Here is a 21,317-nt window from a genome sequence, read left to right as displayed (position 1 = left end):
TCTACAAAGATGTTCACTAAAACACTACAGCAACAACCTAAATGTCATTTGCAGTGGCAGTTAAATAAATACAGTAACCACAATGGGCTATATATAGCCAGTAAAAACCATTTTCTTCCCCCAAACATAGTGACATTTCCCCCACGTTATGTTTCTGGGGAATAAAGCCAAATACAAACTGGTCTTAATGAACACACACACATAAATGTATGTATGTTTATACATGCAGTAGAAAGAATAAAAAAGTTTTCAGTCTGCCTGCCTCTTTTTCCTACTGTCTCAGGGTTTCACTGACCAGCTTCAATCTGAAGCTCTTTTGACCACCACTGCCCACACAGCAGTACACACTGGTCATGGGGAATAGATTCTGTATGTGCAGCACCAAATCTGAAGAGAAAACAGACAAAGTTGGGTGATGAGGATTAGTGTGCAGGATTTTAAAACAGGATTATAATGCTGCATGAAACTAGAACAGTGGGCAAACAGACCAACCAAACCAGCATTTTATTTTAAAAAGTTTTATTTTGCAGATTTAGAAATTTGAGGTTTTTAATAGCCACAAAAAGAAACTGTCACACCTAATGATTAACAGAATGTAGTGGTGTATTATCTAAACAGAAATCGTGCTGATGTGCCATAATAAATTGTCTATTAGTAAAAAAATACACTTTAGGGCACAGTATTGTATCACAAATTACAGTAGGGATACTTTGCAAGAATTTAATCAAACTAGAGAATTCTGAGTAACTGTATCTTTTAAATGCAGCACTTAAAAATGTAACAACTCTGTGCATTCTTTTTCTTTAAAAAAATGACCTTGTGTGTGTCATATAAACGCTGCTTTATTGCTGCAGAGGTCAAAGTTCAAGGCTCAAGAGGTACAGGAGAGAATACAAAGGTAGCTTTTAGAAACTTGGTTTTGTTTATGTATAAAAAAGGTAAAGTTTATAAAAGTTAATTTACAAACCAAGAACAAAAGTGGTATGCACGCATTATGTACAAGCATCCTTACTTAAAACATCAAAATTTTCAAGTGCATAGCCAAAAAGAACAAAACCACTGCCCCTTGTTCAAAAACAAAAACAAAACCCCCAGAATCACACCATTATTTTCTTCTGGGTGATTATAGATTTCTGAAACCACCAAATCCACAATTTACTCAATCTTTTTCATGATACAGTATCTAGATGTGCACAAAGCCATAAAAACTTAGTAATACACAGCGAGAATGAGCTAAGAATTAAAAACATGAGGGTAAGGCATTCCTGCTGGTTAGTATGTCTGTGGTGATATGGTTAATTTATAGATCCAGAGAGGTCATGGAACCAGTCTCACATGCTTTGGTGTCCTTCCATAAGAAAAATGTGTTTCCATATACAGTAAGCAATTGTCTTCACTTGACCCCCCCACCCCACCCCAAGATATAAATTCCCCTGCTGCACACTGCTGCACAAATCCACTACACTGGTTATATATTCCAGGTGCATTTTTAAAATGTGTGCATATTACCTCATGCATAATAAAATAATAAAGTTTCAAAGAGTGTACTTTGGGGAAAGAACAGAACTCAAATGCACCCCCATTTACTGGCTGGTATTTAACGGAAATCAATATATGAAGTTAAGCAGTGACCATAAAAAAGTACAAAAATTACAAGCAAAATATCTTTGAACATCTAGCCAATACCAATAGTTCCTCAATCACAAACACGCAGTATGTAGCATGTTTTCTGACCATGGTTCAGGGGCATGCTCACTAATGTTCATCAGTTCAAGCAAATACTTAATACTAACAAATTGTAGTATCAATTCCAAGAAAAGTATAATACTTGACAAGAGTGGTTCCATTTAGATTTAGTAAGTTTAACCCAGTTTCACATTATTTAATCAAGTTTGTATATTTTAAGAATTAAAAGTGGTCAATCAGGACAGAAACACAGTTTGCTCCAACAAGATAATTTGGGTCTCCAGGAAGACACTTGTTTTGCCAGGTTTTAGGATCACCTATGAGAGAAAAAGAAGTTGATGTCATTTATAGTTGGCTAAACTGCTGTCCATAATGCTTTGAAATTACAGAGCAAATATAAAATATATTTAGACATAATTTTCTTCTATTTCTTGAACATGTTGGATTTGTATCAAAACTCTTCATGCTATACTTCAGTGCAGACTTGCTGGCCTCTTAACAATTTGAAAGCTGTTTCAGACTTCTTCTTTTATTATGTTACCAAGTTCATTGGCCTTTTCAAAAAATGAATAAAAGCTAGTGCAACCACATGCCTGAGACAGTCCCAGTTTGCCTCCAAGTCCACATAGCTCTTAACTTTTACTTTCTAAAGTTTGGACAATAATTATATGATCACCCATTTGAGCTGAGTATGAGAACCCATTTCTTACACTCAACTATAGACTAACAAATGAAACCCCCAAATTCTGCAGAATCTGGTTCCTGAAGATCCTACTCCCTCTAAAAAAAAAAAAAAAAAAAAATCATCAAGACTGCAGCAGAGCTGCTAAGCCCTGATTCTGACTGTACACAACATCATTCGTGGAGCTTCAAAAACTCACTGACTGTGTAAGTCTAAGGTAGATCTTGGGCATTCGAGTTTTTAAATTTGCAGCGAGCGCTAAGCGGATACTAAACGTGAAGAAGGATGGGACGACTGTTATGTCTCCATGAGATTCAAATAAGTTGATAGTCAAAACTGCTAACTTAATCCCAACAGCAACAGCTCTCGACTAGGAGCAATTGTGCCCGTGGTGGTGCAGTGTCTGGAGATGCTTTTGCTTGTCACAACTGGCATCTAGGGGGTAGAGGCCAGGGAAACTGTTAAACATCCCACAAGGCACAGGATAGCCCCTACAACCAATAATTATTTGGTCAAAATGTCAACAGTGCCAACTGAGAATCCTGCCTACAGTAAACATTACCTAAGCAATACCTGGAGTCAATGGCATTTCACGATGGGATCAGCAGTTTAGAAGACAGTGATTTAAATTTTGCAGATACACACACACACACACACATATAGGCTTATGTAATAAACTGATCAGGCAATGAAATATATGACAACTCTTTGGAAGTAAATAAAAAATATCTTTAGGTTTGAGTTTCTTTCTAATCTAGTTTTTGTTGGGATTAAGTCAGTACTTATTAAAATCTACATTGATTTTTGAACAGAAATTTAAGTAGCAAAGTATTCGAAAGCCATTCATTTATTTTCTGGGTGAATATACTCAAATTTAACACAGAAAAGTAAGTTGTTTCAATCTCAACAAAACTTATATTCTATGGTGTAAACACTGAAACAACAAATGTGGAAATAATTTATGCTTCATATAATATCTGGAAAAAGATCACTTATAAAGCAAGTAAGTACAATAGACAATTGTTTTAAGGAACCCCATCCTAATTTGGTCTAGAGGACAGTCAGATCTCATACTGCCTTTCAGAACACACACTTTAAATGCAGTTTTATTAATGTTAATTCACTAATTCAAACTAGGCTAATAAACTTTCTCAGTGAAGTCCCTGAGAAAACAGCTTTAGTATCAAGTGTGTTAAAATTAATTTATTAATTTTTTCCAGAAAATGCAGCACTTGTAAATATGAGGAAATACAAAGCTACATATAATTTCCTCTCTAGAGTAATATTAAAGTATACTCCTAGTATTATCTTTATACCATAAACCTCTATTTCATACTTTACCAAACTAAAATTAGATGAGCAGAATTCTGTTTATCAAAAATTTAGAAGCAGGACTTTATATTCTTTTTCTATATCAGGTTCTCTTAAAGTGATCTACATCAAAAATAAAGTAAGTTCCAACTGGCAACTGACTTAAGTCACTCAAGGAAGTGAGAAATGTGAAAATGCAATGAAAACTTTGAAATTATGATCTTAAAAGCAAAAAGTCATTTAAAAATAGTATATAGTAGAAAGTATTTAAGAGTTTTACATTGAAAAACCATGGCCAAGTGTGATCACAGTGGAAGATCTTTTTCTTTTAAGTTTCTCTGGTATATATACTTTGTAGATTAAGAAACTGAAAAACAGTAACCGAAAATAGAAATAATTACATAAAGAAATCAAATCATTTTAGTGAGATAAAAATGCCTATGTGTGTAGGACAAGAACAATTCTCCCATTGCATCCTGAAAATTTTGACACAGAGAAATAGTCAACCTTTGGCCAAATCACCAATTTTTTAAAAGGCAGAAACTTCTTTACCTTTCCATATTCATTTACAATATATGTACCACAAATAAATTTGAAAACACTGGTGATGCCTACAAGGCCACAGGAACAGAGGTAGAGATTTGCTAACAAACAGCATGGGTAGCATCATCAGCCCAAATATTAATCAATGACAGTACCCAAAGCCCCCAAAGGACAGAGTGAAGACAGCATACCCGACGAGGAGTCGGATGATTTTAGAGCAAAAGACCAACCGTCAGGAGTCATAGACGCACAGTGTGGTAAGCGCAGCTCCACAGGCTTCAGGAACTTGAGGCCATGGGGCCCACACATCACTAAAGGACTCAGTAGTGTTTCACCTGGAGTCAGGGAAGGGGACGCGTGGAGAGGTTAGATGGCAGTCTTCCTTCTAGAACCACAGTTCTCCTCACCCCCCTTCGAATTATATGCTTTAAAGCCAAATAGGGTTAGTTCTCTACAGCAGCACTGACCAAGAAAAATATAACAAAGACATACATGTAATTTAAAATTTTCTAGCAGCCACATTAGAAAGTAAAAAGAAACAGGTGACATCAATTTTATTATTTTATTTAACTCAATATAACCAAAACAGTATTTCAACAAGTAATCAATAAACTAATTCTCTGAAATTGGTGTATATTTTATATTTCCAGCACCTTTTCAATTCAAAGTAGCCACATATAGCTAGTGGCTACTGCATTCAATTGTATGGGTCTATAGTATAAAATATATTCCAATGTACTTTTTATAAATGTTACTCGTATCTTCCATTTTTAATGTTTTATTTACTACAAACTTGGTTTAAGGGACTCATGCTGGGCCAATACAGTCAATCCTATTGGTCTTCAAAACAGAATAAAAGAACAGGGTCAGATGTTAGCATTCTGTCAAAACATAAGAAAGTAAGCTAAAGTAATATATTTAGGGGAACTGCTAAAGGGTGCTAAAAGAAAGTTCATCATAATATCATCCTGATAGATCCAGGAAAATTATGAAAATAATAGCATTTCTAGGTTCCTTAAGAAACTCAGAAACACACTTAATATCCTGTAAGGACATTTCATTCACACCATTGAATGTTTACTAGTGCTAGGTACTGGGGTTATGAGTTAAGATAGCTCCTGCCCCAGGGCCGGCCCGGTGGCGCACTGCTACAGTTCGCTGCCTGGGAAGCGCGGCGGTGCTCCCGCCGAGGGTTCGGATCCCACATACAGACCGGCTGCTCACTGGCTGAGTGAGGTGCGGGAGCAACGCCGAGGGTTGCGATCCCGTTGTCGGTCCCGGTCCGGTACGGGCGTGACACTGAGGGTTGCGATCCGTTGCCGGTCACGAAAAAAGACAAAAAAAGGAAAAAAAAAAAAAAGATAGCTCCTGCCCCAAGAAGCTTACGTTCTATATCAGGTGACAGGCAGAGCAAAGCCTTTCTGAGTGGGTGCTATCTAACCCATCTCTAGAGATGGAAGGACTGACTGATTCAAAGACAATTTGGTTAGGTCTGCCAAAACTGCCTGGCTACCACGTGTGAGAGATGCCCCCACAGCCTATCACAGGCCACCACTTTTTGGGGTCTTATTTTTATACCTTTTTGTTTGTTTATTTTGTCTTTTGTTTTCTTTTTATTTCTTATTTTGTATGGCTTTAATTGTATAAAGTCTCTATGTATATAAGAGCCTTTAAATAAACTAAGAACAAAAAAAATTTAATTGCTTTGTTTCAGTATCAAAAAATAATCTCCAACTCCTGTATTGATTTTTTTTTTCTTTCTAAACTGCTGAAACAATTGTACATATCAGCTGGCCAGTTAGCTCAGCTGGTTAGAGCATGGTATAACACCACCAAGGTCAAGGGTTTGGATTCCCATAGCAGCCAGCTGCCAAAAAAAAAAAAATTATACCAGGCCATTAATTTATTTTTTCTATTTTATTTTTTGTGTTCTTTTTTTTCTTTTGCTGCTGTCACTTTTGATTTCACACTGAAAGTAAAGCATACCTTACCATAGGCCACTCCAGGACACTCCCTCCTCAGTGCTCAATTGAATGGAAGGAACATGCTGAGGTTGGCCCAGTGGGGAGACACAGGAGAGAGGGTACTAGATTATCCCCTCGGCTGAGCACTACAAGCTTTGAAGTGCACACAGGGCAACTCTTAGGTTATTAAAACTAAGCAGAAAAATAAACACATTTACCTTTCTCTTTATCTAAAGGTGGGAGGATGCTGTTGTCTCGGCAAACCTTGAAATAGATTTCCTGCTCAATTCCTTCAGGAATAGCTCCTTGTGGGATAATTATACTAACGCCAGTTTCTATGGAACTCAATACCCCACCATTGCTGTTAAATATGCCTCGGGCTGTGGCCACCACAGTATGACCATCCTCGTCTTCATCCTCTTCCACAGCTGAAGGACTGAGAGTTCAGAAATGGCTAATAAGTAAATTCCTAGTAACATACAGAAGCTTTCCTTTTATCACCATTGTAATAGGTGGTTTAATTTTATTTTAATTTCTCCATACAATCAAGAAGTTATTTACTTTAACAAGGTAAGTTTTTAGTGATAGACTGACTCACAGGAATAACTAAGAGCATATTCTTCTTGGAGAAACCAACTACATTTCTGAAGGTAATCGGTCAAGTTACCTTCATTATTGATTTTGAAATCTGAATGTACAAAACCTGATACCCTGACTCACCAACCCACTACAGGTTTTAAGAAGTACATTTTAATCAAGCCCCCAGTGGGCCTGAGATGGTGAACCAGGGGCCTCGGCCCCAACCACAGCCTACAGCAACCCCGGGATCCTGAGATGGGGGGCGAGGAACTGAACCAGGGCGTTGGCCCCGCCCCTGCCCCAACATCATCTTAGAATGTACTTATTAAAAAACAACAAAAAAACCTGATGGTCAAAGTTTAATTGTAGCACCTTTTTTCCCCCTTAGTGATACATAAAACAATTGTGCATCTTACAACTGATGGCATCTTAGGCTTGATAAAACCCCCCTAGAATTTTAGGAGTGCACATGTATGGCTGTTCCTTAGTACTTCCTGAGTACCAAATACCCATGCTGTCAAAGACCGTTTCCAAGCTTCCCCAAGGTAAAGACTTTGGTATGAGTAGACCTCGAACATCCATTAGAGAGAGAGACAGTAGCTTAACTTAGAACACAGAGAATACTAAAGGCAAAGGGGATCTGGAATCAGTAAATGCTTCAAAAATGGAGGCTATCAAGACTTCTTGGAGTAAAGTTTTGAAACAGGACTTAAAAAAAAGATGGACCAACAAAGCAAATGGAGGGTGGCTGTGCTTCATTCTGGCATGAATGGAGCAGCAGGGATTGAGTCCCGTGGCACAACTGCAAGGGAACAGAGCCCTTCACCCAAGGCAGTAACATCATGCAGCCCCTGTGCAGGATGAGCCCGCTGTGCCCATCCCTGAACACTTGTGAAGCGCACAGAGACAGAAGGGCAGCAAACTGACACAACCACCCTTCCTCTTGGGAAGCAGACTGTAGGTGGCGTTCCCAGCCCTTGGTTCTGCCTGCACATGCTCCGCTTCATGGGTGGCTTGAAAATGTAACTGGACTTAGGAGGTTGAGATGAGCTCCTGTGTGGCCAGAGTGGGTCTTATCAATCACTATTTAATAAGACAGAAAAGAGTGGCTCCAGGTGGGCTTAATTGTCTCCTTTGCTCAGCCATCTTACCACTAACTGCTGCTTTTTAATGGCCATTTTGAGGTTATTATATCTTTTATTTTCTTTTAGCAGCATTGCTGAACAAGTAGTGGACATATAGACTTATGTTTTTGAGATACTCTCCAAATGCAGCTCACCACAGAAGATTAGGAGGTTATGGGAAACCATGGCTGGTTAAGAGTGGGGGTTGTCAGGTCAGATAACCAGGGGCTGAATGAAGGCTCACCTCCCTCTAACTGCGTGACCCTGGGCAAACTGCTGTCCCTCAACCTCAGTTCTTGGTAAGACAGGGATAATAACAATACCTATTGACCATACATGATTGCTAGCTTTATTATTTCATTAATATTTTGTATCTCCTGGAGGACCTTCTACGTAATGGCATTCATTACAACAGCACTCTGTTCAGTTTAAAGGTAGAGTTAAAATTATCATTTCAAGTTTCAAATCATACAAACTACCTCAAGCTCACTTAAGACAAATCACAGGGCCAATGTTTTAAACAAAGGCAAAAATCTTACCTCACAGGAATAGCTTTAGGCACTGTGCTGATGTTATTAACTTGATATTTAGGCTTATCTGCATGGATGGAGTAAGTTTCAACTCCACTGTCAAACTCAGGAGGCTGTGCTGAACTGTGTGCTTTCATAAGAGTTTTTGGAGAAGTGGGGGCTTTTGAAGACAGGTCAGGTTTATGTGCAGTTTCACTTGGCAGAAGATTGTGATTGAATTTAGGACTTTCAAACTTGCGTTCAAATGGTCGAGCAGAACTTGTATATGGTTTTGGTGTGAATCGATTGTATGCTGCGGTGACCGATTTTTGAGTCTGTTCAGCACCATTAATTGGAGCTTTATCTGGGAAACTTTTCTGGGAATAGAAAGTAGGCTGAGCAGTATCTTCTCGGTTTGTTGGTCTGAAAGTTGGTGGCTTATTTTGAGATGGAGGTGGGTCTGGTTTGGACACTAAAGAACTCTCAAAATCCAATGATACTGAATTACCTGAAAAACAAACATATATGCATTTTAAAACTTCCTGAAAGAAGTTTTAACAGCACCTTTGATGTCTCTCCCAGCTTAACTTGTCCTGGTGCTGGAATTGAGACCCAGTTTAGGTTGCACATTCAGTGGATGCCTCTTGGACCCTGGAGGCTGTGTGTGATGCTGAGGTACCAGGAGGCAGCAAGCATGGACACACGTGGCTTTAGTGTACACTGCTGCCTTGGAGTCAAGGTCAATGACAAATCTGACTACATTAAAAAAATCTGTAATTCATAACGCAGCATAATCAAAGTCAAAGGAAAAGCCACATACTGGGAGAAGATATTTACAAAATGTGTACCTGATAAAGAATGAGCATCCAAAACCTATAAAGGACACCAATACAACTATAAGAAAAACTCAACCTAACAGAAAGATGGGCAAAGTCACAAACAGGCAAAAAAATAAGTTAAAACTTAAATGCCTGTTAATCATACAATAAGGTACTCAACCTCACTATTCATTAGGAAAATGTAAAACAGAAACAAACAAAAAGCACTATATACCATTTCATGCCATTATAATGGCAAAACTGAAAAGTCTGATAATGCCAAATATTTGTGAAGATGTGGAACAACAGGAATTTCCATGTACTGCTGAAGGCAGTGTAAAACAATACCAACTGAATTCTGTGAAATAATTTAAAAAAATAATACCCTGTTCCAGAAAACAGAGGAAAATGGAACATGTCCTAACTCTTTTATGAAATTAGCACAACCCCGAAACCAAAACCAGATAAGGACATTACAAGAAAATTATTGATCCAAATGCTTCACGAACATAGCAATACAATTAACCACATTAAGAGAACAGAGAAGAAAACTCACATCATCATCTTAACATATGCAGAAAAAACATTAGACAAAATGCTTTCAGCACGTTAGGAATAGAGAGAACTTCCTAAACATGATAAAGGGCATCTACAAAAAACCTACAGCTAACATAGTAATGGTGAAATTTTCCTTTCTTGTTAAGATAGGGAACTAGCAAATGATGTCTGTTTTCACTGCTTCTATTCAACATTTTACTGGAAGTCCCAGCCAATGGAATAAGACAAGAAAAAGCAATAAAAGGAATAAAGATAGGAAAGTAAGAATTAAAACTGTCTTTAGCTGCAGGCATGATGGTGTGTGAAGAAAACCTTAATGTAAAGTAATGTCAATCCAGAACTACAACTTGTCTGGTTGAAGACTTACATACCTTGGAATTTAACTCCTATGTAAACAATAGAGAATTACTGTTTGCACTAGCATACGTCTGTCAACAGGAGAATGGATAGTGTTATATTCATAGGGTAAAATATTACATAACTATTAAAAATGAATAATCTGGAGCTATATGTTACCTACCTTGCTGAGGTATTATCAAGGAATGTAAATGCAAAAGGCAAAGTAGTATGGGATACATTTTATGTGAAACTTTTTTTTTTTTTTTTTTTTCTTCCCTTTTTGTCTTTTTTCGTGTCCGGCAATGGATCGCAACCCTCAGTGTCGCGCCCATACCGGACCGGGACCGGCAACGGGATCGCAACCCTTGGTGTTGCTCCCGCACCTCGCTCAGCCAGTGAGCGGGACCTGGTCTGTACGTGGGATCCGAACCCTCGGCGGGAGCGCCACCGCACTCCCAAGCGGTGCACTGTAGCAGTGCGCCACCGGGTCGGCCCTTATGTGAAACTTTATGACTTTCCTATGTTCATGTGTGAAAATGGAACACAATAATTTTCACAAACCACCAAATATTTAAATTTAGACATATGCTAAACAAATACTTCTTCCAGAAGATTTGGAGACTTGTGTAAAATAGGCCTATGTTAATAAAACAGCTGAAAATCTATTTAGCTGAAAAGCTTGTCCAATATAATTGTCATAGTCAAAAGCAGGAAATGCACTTTTAACAAAATTCTTAGTTTTCACTGTTCCCATCCCAAAGGTTTTACGTATGTGTTTTCATGTAAAAAATGTTTTGCTTAGAAACTGTAAGAATTTGATTTCATAAGTATTACTTAGAAACCGTAAGAATTTGATTACATAAGTATTACTATGTTATAGTTATGTCAACTTCTGAACTTCTTACCTTCACCATGTCCTCCCTTAGAATGCATGTGGAGAGAAGAGCTGGTGACAGGCTGAGATGGCTGGATGTACTGAGAGGGCAATGGAGGAGGAGGGGGAGTGGCCTGGATTGGGTCATAGCGTTTCTCAGCAAAAGATCTATCCAGAGCATCAGCTTCAGGAGGCTTCCCCCTGTTAAAAAACGAAGAAAATGCCAATAACTAAAAAAATGGTCTCACATTTACTAATAAGTTCTCATAATAAAGTTCTCATTCCTCCAAGTATACGTAAGTTAAAAAAAAAATCTAGAAATTTCACAATTTATTCTTAAGAGTATGAATAGCTACACTACCAAAATCAACAAATAAATTCAACCGTTTATCAGCACAAGGCATATCAAGACAGCACAGATACTCTAAAATTATTAGTAAAACACCCAGAAGACGGAAACCAAAAGGCAGATGAAATTTTGGGTATACTTCTAATATCTGTGTTATTTACAAAAATAATGGTTGGTAGATTTAAAAAGGTCTTGCAAATATTTTGAAGGATACATCTTGACACAAATCTTCTTTAGGCCCACTTCTGATTTTGTATTCAATGTACAATGACTTAGCGTCTGACATACTCAGAGCACTATAAAAAATGATGTCATAGACCAGGGCCTGGCAAACTTTTCCAGTGAATGGCCAGATGGTAAATATTTTTGGCTTTTTGGGCCATACGGTCTTTGTCACACTATTTAAACTCAGCTCTTACAGCCCAAAAGCAGCCACAGACAGTATATAAAGGAATGGGCATACAGCTGTGTTCCAGTAACACTAAAAAATTTGGACATCTTTTACTTTAAAATTTGCTCTTGATTTACCAGATCCATATTTTTGTTTAATGATTGCTAGAATAGCAGATACTGCTTTATTTTACAAGGCTCATTTAAGTCAAATTGTGCCGTGTATGATTATTTTTTCAGATATCCAATTGTTAATATATAATATACAAAATTCACATAAAAGAAACCTTTTAAATAGACCCATAATTGCAACATTGCCATTTAAACCTTACTGCAGATTGCAAAAGCTGCACTGACTTTATGTGCACAAACAATAACAAATATGTTTGGAATGCATGTTCATTTTCATAGAAGACTTTCACTGAAGAAGTCTAGTTTCATATTAGCTTTAAAACTATGCTGTTATCCTGCTTTCATACATTTAGACTAAACATTTGAAGATGACATTAAAATCTGAAAGTGCACATAATGCCAATGACACAGTGAGGGACACCTTATGTAACAGCCTCACATTAATGCCAGTCTTACCACTTGATGCTCCTTTTCAAGTAGTCATAGCTAGTGTAAGAGCCAAGAAATCTAGGTGATGGCAAAGCAAGCGCAATAGAAAAATGAAAGAAAATGGTCAATCTAACTAAGTCAATTTGCAGCAAATGGAACGCAAATGTCATTTAAAAATATCAACCGATATCCATTTCAGGATTATTTGGTCTATAAAAGAATGTATCACTAACTCTCATTTAGTCAAGGAAATTACCAACAAATTAAAACACAGTAACTCAGTTACAACCTGCCTGCCTACCCAGCCCTCCACATACTTTAACTGGAATTGCTAGTGAACAGTGGCGTGTTTGAGCTTTACTCCTCTTCCACCTCTGCCTACTTCTGCTGCAGTTGCTAATGGTGAGCAAAGAAATGAACTGAATCAAGGAGTAGTAACTAAGGATAATCAGCAGGTTCAGAATAAATGAGAGTGAAATGTTCCATTAAAAGAAAAAGGCTGGGCAAAATAAATTCTCTAAGTGAAGACACAAGAAAAAGTGATACAACATAGCAGTTATACTGATCCTGTAGGAGGGTAATGAATGATGAATCTGCAAATGCAAATATGCATATCTTTGAAATATGACTAGGATTAACATATGTTCCTCTTGCTAGACCTCATCCCTCTTCAGTCATAAAACTGAGCACTGTGGTAGCTGGAGCCTTATTTGCAAAGCTGCCATGCTCAACTCTCACAGCCTTTCTCATCTAATAATGTAACATGCACACACAAACAACCTGACATCAATCTCTTACACTTAGTTCTTAAAAAGCTAAAAACAACCATCATTTATTCTGGGACCTGTAAATCTCACAGTGAGTTGAGTCTTGAAAGGTAGATGAAGATGTTGGCTCAATCTCTAGGCTGGGACATGTGCACAGGAGATTGCTCTTCTAGCCTTGTCTTAGGATCCTGAAACTTGCTTTGGGGGTGAATTTCTGAGCTACCATCTCCTAACCTGCCCAGTTGTAATCCAGCTTTACAGAATTTTTTTTTTTTCCTTTTTGTCTTTTTTTTACTGACCGGTAATGGGATCGCAACCCTCGGTGTTGCGCCCGCACCGCGCTCAGCCAGTGAGCGGGAACCGGTCTCCACATGGGATCCGAACCCTCGACGGGAGCGCCGCACTCTCCAGTGCGCCACCGGGCCGGCCCAGCTTTACACAATTTTAAGAAAGAGTAATATTTGCTTGTTTTCTGGGGCATCTGTCTTTTGCTAACAAAGACACTGCCCCTCTCTAATTCTCACAATTTCTGAAATGTTTTTAACTGGAACATAAGCATATACATCTGGAAGTAGATAATTTTGCTATTCCCGTATTTTACTGAAGGAAATAGCCTAAAAGCAGTCTATTAGAGATAAACAGTTTGAAATGTAGGACAAAGAAGCTCCCATATTTAAAACTATTTTCCAGTTGACGAAGTTGTATTAATTGGGCAAGAGGGTAGAAGAGCACAGAAGGGGAAGGCAGAGAAACAACTTCCCTCTTAGTCATCTTCTATGACCTTTACTCTCCTTTTCAATTCTCTAACCATTAAATACCTATATGGGAAAATGCAACACCACTATGAAGAGTTTTAATTTCATATTACAAAGGAAGGAAACGTATACGAGTACCCATCCCAAATTACACTTTCCTCACTCCTACACCACTAACAGTGAACTGAGTTTTGTGCAAATTCACAAAGACAGATATTACCTATTTCTTTCAAAGGCAAGAGATTCTTGTGAAAACTATGACCAGCTAACAGTGGTTCTTCCCAGAGCTGTTAATGAAAAGCTGGGTGGCTGACTCACCTAGTATGCTGAGCCTTGTGTTGAGATCCATTCACTGAATAAATAATTATTGAGAACCCACTGTATATTAGGCAGTGTTCTAGACCCTGTCTGAAAGTTATACATCACAAATAAGCTACTGTCTTCTTTCAGGAAAACTAAATTAACAGAAAACCAAAAATGCTTTTCATTTGATTCCTTGCCAAAACCTTTAACTTACTTTTTAGACCAAAATGTATTCTTTTAATGTTGTATTCTATTTACCAAGTATGTAAAAGGATAAATAAAATATCTCTTAAACTATACCACAGGCCCTCTTCTGATAGACATGAACGTATTTAACAGCAAAAGTAAAAATGATTACTAAAGAGCACGCCCTTCCACCCTACCAAAGGTGCCCTCCTAAAGCTCAGTGCCTTGCTTGCCTTAGTCGACACTATCTAGATGCTACGTGTGAACCTTTCCATTGTTGTACAAGGGGAGGTTCACAACACTAGTTTAAAACAGTATTTGCATTTAACACAACCCCAATGTAGCATTCAAAGTTTGCACTTGTATTTCTCATATAAACTGCTTTCTTTTGTACACCTAAAGATTTAAATAGATGACAGTGGAAAAAGTGTTTTAAGTCTTCACTTCAAATGATGTCTGAGAAAAAACAGTGGTAATTAAAATTAGGCTTTTAGTGTCAGAGATTTTAAAGTATATTCTAAAAGAATTTTCAATCAATAGTAAATGACAAATTAAAGTTAGGTTCAGACAATCCCAAGCATCTAATTAAGTAAAAATTTAGGTGCTTCTAATCTTAGACACAAAACTAATGTATAATGGCTTTTGATGTGTCAACTTGGCTAGAATAAACTACAGTCCCAGGTATTTAAACACTAACCTAGGTGCTGCTGTGAAGGGATTTTTCAGATGTAATGCCTCTAGTCAGTTGACTTTAAGTTAATCAGAAGGAGATAATCTGGGTGAGCATGATCTACTCAGCTGAGCCCTTTGAAAGAGAACTTGGGCCTACCCTGAGCTCAGAGACTCCCCAACAGCTCTGGACCTTCCCTTCTTGACCACCTGTCCTCTGACCAGGGACTTGCTTAGCCAGCCCTCACAATTGTGTAAACATATTCTGTTTGACAAATCCACATCTGTTTTGTTCTTACGGTTTTGTTTTGTGCCTGTGGTGGTTTATACCCAACTCTTGGTACCAGATTCTCTATTGGTCAGGATTCAAACAAGGAAGAAGAACCAGCAGGAGACACAAATCCACGCAAGCACAAAAGAGAACCACCAACCAACAAAAAACCCAAAAGATGATAAACAGAAGGGAGTAGCACGGAAGAGGAAAAGACTGGGAGTCAACAAACTTAGGGTTCAGTCCCAGCTCTGCTCTGTCATTTCACCTTACCCGATCTTTTCCTCATCTATGAAACGGGGCCAGAAATCTCTAAAGTCCCCTCAAACACCAACAGTAAAAAAAGACAAACCCTTTCTCTCTTTGGGAAGAAACAACAACTCTTTAGTATTTCCCTCAACAGTGTTCATCTCCCTCACATCACTGTTTTTATATTTAAAAAATAAAAACAGAACATAAGAAAAAGAACAGTCAAGTGTATATACAGAAGTGGAGAGACTGACGATTCACCTAAAAAAAATCAGTCTTCACAATTTACTTTCTCTTCCACCAAAACCCTTGATTTTAGCACCTTTTCTAATGCAAAAACTCCATACATCTGATATCAGAGTTGAAGAACAAAAAACAAACACACTTTCAAGCACTAGAAAGTATGTTCAAGGGCTGAGCCACTAGAGCCTACAGAAATATCATACTATATATACTTACTACTTTCCTTCAAAATATATTGAACGTCACATGATTGACACCACTTTCTGCAATTGAACCTTTGTTTCATCTTATTTTTGAAGAAAGATAAGACCTAGGTAAATAACTTACTTTGAAGAATAATTAGAAAAATTTGGTTGATTCTGAGACTGAATTGGCTTGGCAGGCTCTGAAAGATGGCTGGCAGAAATGTGTGCAGGAGGCTTGTTCTCAAAACTTCTTCGGTCAAAGTATGAGAGCTGTTTTCGATAATATTCTTCATCTTCCTCAGGATCATAATGATTTGAACGAACAATATCTTCAGGTGGCTTTTGTTGAGGTTTTTGAGGTTCTGGGATTCTGACAGACAAAAAATGACAAATGGAAAAAGCTTTTACTTGTTAATTTTACAAATAATATAAAATATATAAATCTTATCTTCACCCTTTCACTGACTGCTGTGATTATTTAGGATCTAGCGGACCAAACAGTTAAAATGGATATTTCAAATCCCATGTCCTCATGGAGTACACTCAAAAGGCAGCCCCTTTCTGGCTTAGGAAACCTTAAACACAATTTAATAAGCTCAATGTTTTCCTGGTTAGGGGCCTCACAGAACAGGTTAGAAGCAGTTAATCAGAAAGCAAAAGGGGAATGTAACCAAGACATGGAGAACTTCTCAAAGTACAAACGCCAATGTCAGCAACAGTGACAGACTTTGTAAGAATTTTAAGAAGGATTTTTAAGAACTTTAATCTAGGATCAACAAGTGATTCTCACGTGAGCAAACAGCTCTATACAGTCCAAAATTCTAGAGGGCAAAGAAAGCAGATGGGGAAGAAAGTAATGAAACAAATTAATATGTTAGACAGTAGTTGTTCTTTATTACAAGTGCAAATGTATATTCGGCAAATAAAACGTATTAGTTAGACAGAAAAACTATTCAAATCCAGTCTGTCACTTATTAGCAGTATAATGAGGCCAGGTTTCTCTCCCAGTTCTAACAAGTCCTACAAGCTACTCAACTCCTCTCAGCTTCAGTAACTGTCTTTAGAATGCAGAAAACAACAGTGTTACCTCATTGTGCTGAGGTGCTCAGGCCTATGGCAAGCATATTATGAATGCTCACTAAATGATTTTTAGTTATTTTAACCAACCTGTGTGTTTCCTAACCCCTGAAAACTAAGAGTTCATATGTCTGAAAGCACTTTTAAAACTAAAAAACATAATACAAATGTTAGGGCTTTAAAATTTTTATTTTAATCATTTGCTAGAAAAATATCTTTTCAAAAGATTTGTTTACTGAAGGTATAATGAGGATTTGCTAGACAGTAAAATAAAGCTCTTTATTTTTTTCTGTAGGATCACGGTTTTATAATTAGGAGAGCTCATAGTTTTTATTTAAGGACAAATGAAATTCTCTCCCCCCTTTTGCCTTTCTTTTGCTAATACAGTAAAAAGCTTTCTCACTGACTAAAAGGGTCAAATTCCTGGTCATTTCTATGCCATAAATACCACAAAGCATACCCACCTATATAGAGTTTTGTCATGTTCACTGAATTGACTCTGAGGAGTGGGTTTAGGACCAATGATGGGAGCACTTGGAGGTTTAGGTGTTACCTCTGGAGGCTGCAGAAAAATAAGACAAACATGCCCAAGATAATTACAAAACAGAGGTAGCTTAAGAGGGGAGGGCAGAGCTAAGAAGCATTTTGAACTGCTCTCCACTTAACATGCCTATCGACCAAAGGCAGTAAAGACATATTTACATATCTACCTTAAAACTGGCAGTGTCATTCACATCCTTTTTATTCTCCAATGATGCAGATCTTTTGTTTTCAAACATTTTAACTCTGGTGAGCACAGACTGCGGTTTCATTGCTGGATCTTCCTCTTCTTCAGTTACGGCTGGGGGTGGAGGCAGTGGTTTGGTATTTGAAGGCAGAACTTCGGGCTTATGTTGAGAAGAAGATATCAGAGGAGGGACAACTGCAGCACTATGCAGAGGCTCATAATGACCCGCTTTAGAGGTAAGTCCCTGTGATGGTACTTGCTCATAACTTCGTGTATATTGGTCAAAATACTGCTTCGGCTCAGATGTCTTAGGACCTGCTGAAGGATAGGGCTGTGCTTCGGGTCTGTATCTACTATGCATATCATACCCAGAAGTTGGTTGCTCTTCATGGCGTAGGGTGGAGGTTCTAGGTGGCTGTTCGTAGCGTGGTCTACTGTCATAAGACAGAGGGGCTGGCTCTTCAAAACGTGGGAAATACCCTTGTTCTGAGGACTCATCAGGATGCTGTCTGGAGTCAAGGTCTCGAGGGTGCTGATTATCAAAAGAAGACCGAGGTTGGTAGGGTTGTTTGTCATCATAATATGACCACTGTTCTTCATAAGTAGGGATGCGATCTTCATACCGTAGGCGATGGTCATAGGTTCGAGAAAACTGGTCTGTGTAGTTGGAGGAGTCATATCTGTATGTGGGCTGCTCAAGGTCTCTGCTGGTTTGTTTCTCTAAGTATGACAGTTGGGGTTCATAGGTCAGATTAGGCTCTTTGTCTGGCCTCTGCCCTGGGTGACCAACAGCTGGCTGTTTCAAAACATGATTCTGTCTTAACATTTCTTCAGGATATGGATCCTTTCTGTATACCTGTATAAAAAAAATCATGTTTAAGGACAAAGGCTTGTTTTAAATTCTAGTCTACTTTATTAGACTATGATTAAATATTAAAACTATAATTTAATATGTGAAAATGGTATGTTCTACCATTTAACACCAAGACAGACAAAATTAGTGAAGAAAGCTAGTTTAAGAGAAAGCTCAAATTTTATAATGCAGGTAGGGGCTTTTATGTTTCAGCATGTACTAAATGAACAGTGAGTTAAAGACAATTAATTATTAAATTTAGTAGAAAATTTATGTGCTATTGATTCTGCTTGATTTTGACACAAAATAAAAATTATGAAGAAAATTTATGGACACCATAATTTATATAAAAATAAAAATGTTTATGATAGGTTTCAACTACATATTAAGGAATTCTGGAAGATAGTGAAAACCGAAAATAAAATTAATAAAAATAGAAAAACATTAAGCACAAATCTCAATTAAAAGGCCTGTTTTCAGATAATCAGTACACCATTGGAAGCCATGCAAACTACAAAACTGAAATGATTTGTACTGATTTGAAAGCACTATGGTGTATAAGCCCACAGTAAAAAAGCAAAAGAAACAAAGGACAAAGCAAAACTGATCATGTGGCTGGACTGATGGAGAGCAACAAGTTAGTGCAACACTGCAGCACAGGTACCTTTGCTGGATCTACATGCGACGACAATGATGGTTCTTGGTCTCTTAGCATTATGTGAGCTGCCTCAGTACTTGGTGTTCTTAAAGAATCAGCTTGTGGTGAGTAAGAGGTGGAAGGAGCTGGGGTAGGCTCCTCCAGTCTGACATTAGTTAAATTTACATTATGATTAACAGCAGAGGTTGATGATGCTGGGTTTGTTTCAGGCGAAAGGTAAGGGACTGGAGATGAGGCTTCTGCTTTCTGTGAAGTGTTTAAAATATTTTAAATATAGTGTTTCTGTTTACTGCTAACTTCCCACTTCAATTTTATAGTGATTGGTAGACATACATGTTAAGTGTTTTAAGAAAACTGCAACCTCATGTCTGAAATTTAATAAAACAAAAAATCCAGTATATTGCTGTGTAAGACGAACACACAAGATTTAGAATTAAGCCCTTGGTACTCTCAAATTGAAATTAAAGATTAACTCTTAATCTGGAGAAAGGACAAAATATATTCTTAACTCAATCACCACATTCTAAAACTTAATAATGCACCTCTAACTACAAAACGTTGAATGCTTACTGCTTACCTGTTGAGAGGCTGTCTTAAATCCAGGGGAGTCTATTCTATGAATTGGTTGTGGCTGCGCTTGTGGTGAGTAAGGAGGATATGTTTGGTTTTCATGATGCATTCCAGAGGAGTCCTCTCTTACAGGCTCAGAGGACCGTGTAATGGCAGACTCCGGTGGAGTCCCAACCTCATCATTAAGAGTTTCATCTAGTTCTTGATCAGTGTAGGCCCCGCCTTCTGTATCTGTGTCTTCATAGTCAGAAGTGTGTCTACTGTCCGTGCTATACATTGAATATTCACTACCTGGGGCTGACAGGTAGGATAGACGATCATCATGCAAATCAAGGTCATCACTTGTAGCACCATCCGCCTGGGTCAAATAAAAGTAAATTAAAAATTTTATTCAGTCGTTCTTTAAGAGATGGCCTTTATCTTACAAGGGAGATCAAAAAGGGTATTGTTCTTTGGAGAAATCACATTTTTTTCTTGAAACTTCTGATGAGGAAAGGTGAAGAAGATTGTACAAGCATACATGCAGACACACAGAACATCCCTTGTGATCTGAAGGGCTTGGATGAATGAAATGTTGGCTGGCCAGCCAGGACAAAGCTGGACTCCGAGGCCCAGCCCCAGAAGACAATGAAGAAACCCTAGCACTATTCAGGTTTATAAAACCTAGTCACTAGCTTTTCAGCCCAAAGCAAGGCGAAGAGGGAGAATGCTACCAAACCAAGCTCACAGAAACAAGGACACACTGACAGAACAGCCCATGTAGGAATACTATGAAAATAAACCCCACAGTTCAAGTTGAATAAGAGCTAATATATTTATATTTAGAAAACAATTTACAGAAAAAGTTGGTATTTGGCCCTTAAAGCTTTTACGAAACACAATGGAAAATCATCACCTATTGGTTGTTGCCCCATTAAATTACAAAAAGAAATTAGTTTCTTTATTATTTTTCACAGAATTAGTATCCAATGGATGGCAAGTGAGAATGTAGTATGCTTCTCTTTTTGCAAATAATTAAGAGCTGAGTTACTTTCTAATAGTCTACATTGATTATTTTCCAGTAGATCAGAAAGAGAGAAGAATTTGAGGGAAAGGGAACTGTAGAGTTGCAATCAACAGATTGTCACTGGATACTAATTTGAAACTAATACTGGACTAAACAGAATAGGTCCTAAAGATCTTGCCTAGACATTGTGACCAGTTAGTCATGAAAGCTGAAGAATCCAGAATACAGGTATCAGAAAATATTTCTTCTTATGGCCGGCCCGGTGGCGCACTGGATAAGTGCGCCGCTTGGGAAGCGCAGCGGAGCTCCCGCCCGAGGGTTCGGATCCCACATACAGACCGGTTCCCGCTCACTGGCTGAGCGAGGCACGGGAGCGACACCGAGGGTTGCAATCCCATTGCCGGTCCCCGGTCCGGTACGGGGGCAACACTGAGGGTTGCGATCCGTTGCCGGACACGGAAAAAGACAAAAGACAAAAAAAAAAAAAAAAAAAAAAAAAAAAAAAAAAAAA

General features: G+C 38.1%; 1 protein-coding gene across 4 annotated transcripts in view; it reads right to left on the bottom strand.

Annotated features, from left to right (window-relative positions):
• Positions 1-502: 502 nt before the first annotated feature.
• Positions 503-21,317, bottom strand: part of TJP1 (tight junction protein 1) — a 244,214-nt gene continuing 223,399 nt past the window's right edge. The window contains exons 19-28 of one of the 4 annotated variants that reach the window (XM_008571114.1): positions 19,808-20,158; positions 19,237-19,476; positions 17,703-18,575; positions 17,457-17,554; positions 16,058-16,285; positions 11,019-11,188; positions 8,429-8,906; positions 6,405-6,622; positions 4,453-4,557; positions 503-2,003 (exon numbers count right to left, since the gene is read on the bottom strand). In XM_008571114.1, coding sequence (XP_008569336.1) covers positions 1,909-2,003; positions 4,453-4,557; positions 6,405-6,622; positions 8,429-8,906; positions 11,019-11,188; positions 16,058-16,285; positions 17,457-17,554; positions 17,703-18,575; positions 19,237-19,476; positions 19,808-20,158 — 2,856 coding nt within the window. In that variant the 3' untranslated portion in view covers positions 503-1,908. Of the gene's footprint in view, positions 2,004-4,413; positions 4,558-6,404; positions 6,623-8,428; positions 8,907-11,018; positions 11,189-16,057; positions 16,286-17,456; positions 17,555-17,702; positions 18,576-19,236; positions 19,477-19,807; positions 20,159-21,317 lie in introns of all 4 variants that reach the window. The other 3 variants (XM_008571122.1, XM_008571130.1, XM_008571134.1) reach the window with 3 other exon arrangements.

This window comes from Galeopterus variegatus, unplaced genomic scaffold, assembly GCF_000696425.1.
Source record: "Galeopterus variegatus unplaced genomic scaffold, G_variegatus-3.0.2 Scaffold36, whole genome shotgun sequence".
Taxonomy (NCBI): domain Eukaryota; kingdom Metazoa; phylum Chordata; class Mammalia; order Dermoptera; family Cynocephalidae; genus Galeopterus; species Galeopterus variegatus.
This window is presented reverse-complemented; position numbering and strand designations above follow the sequence as displayed.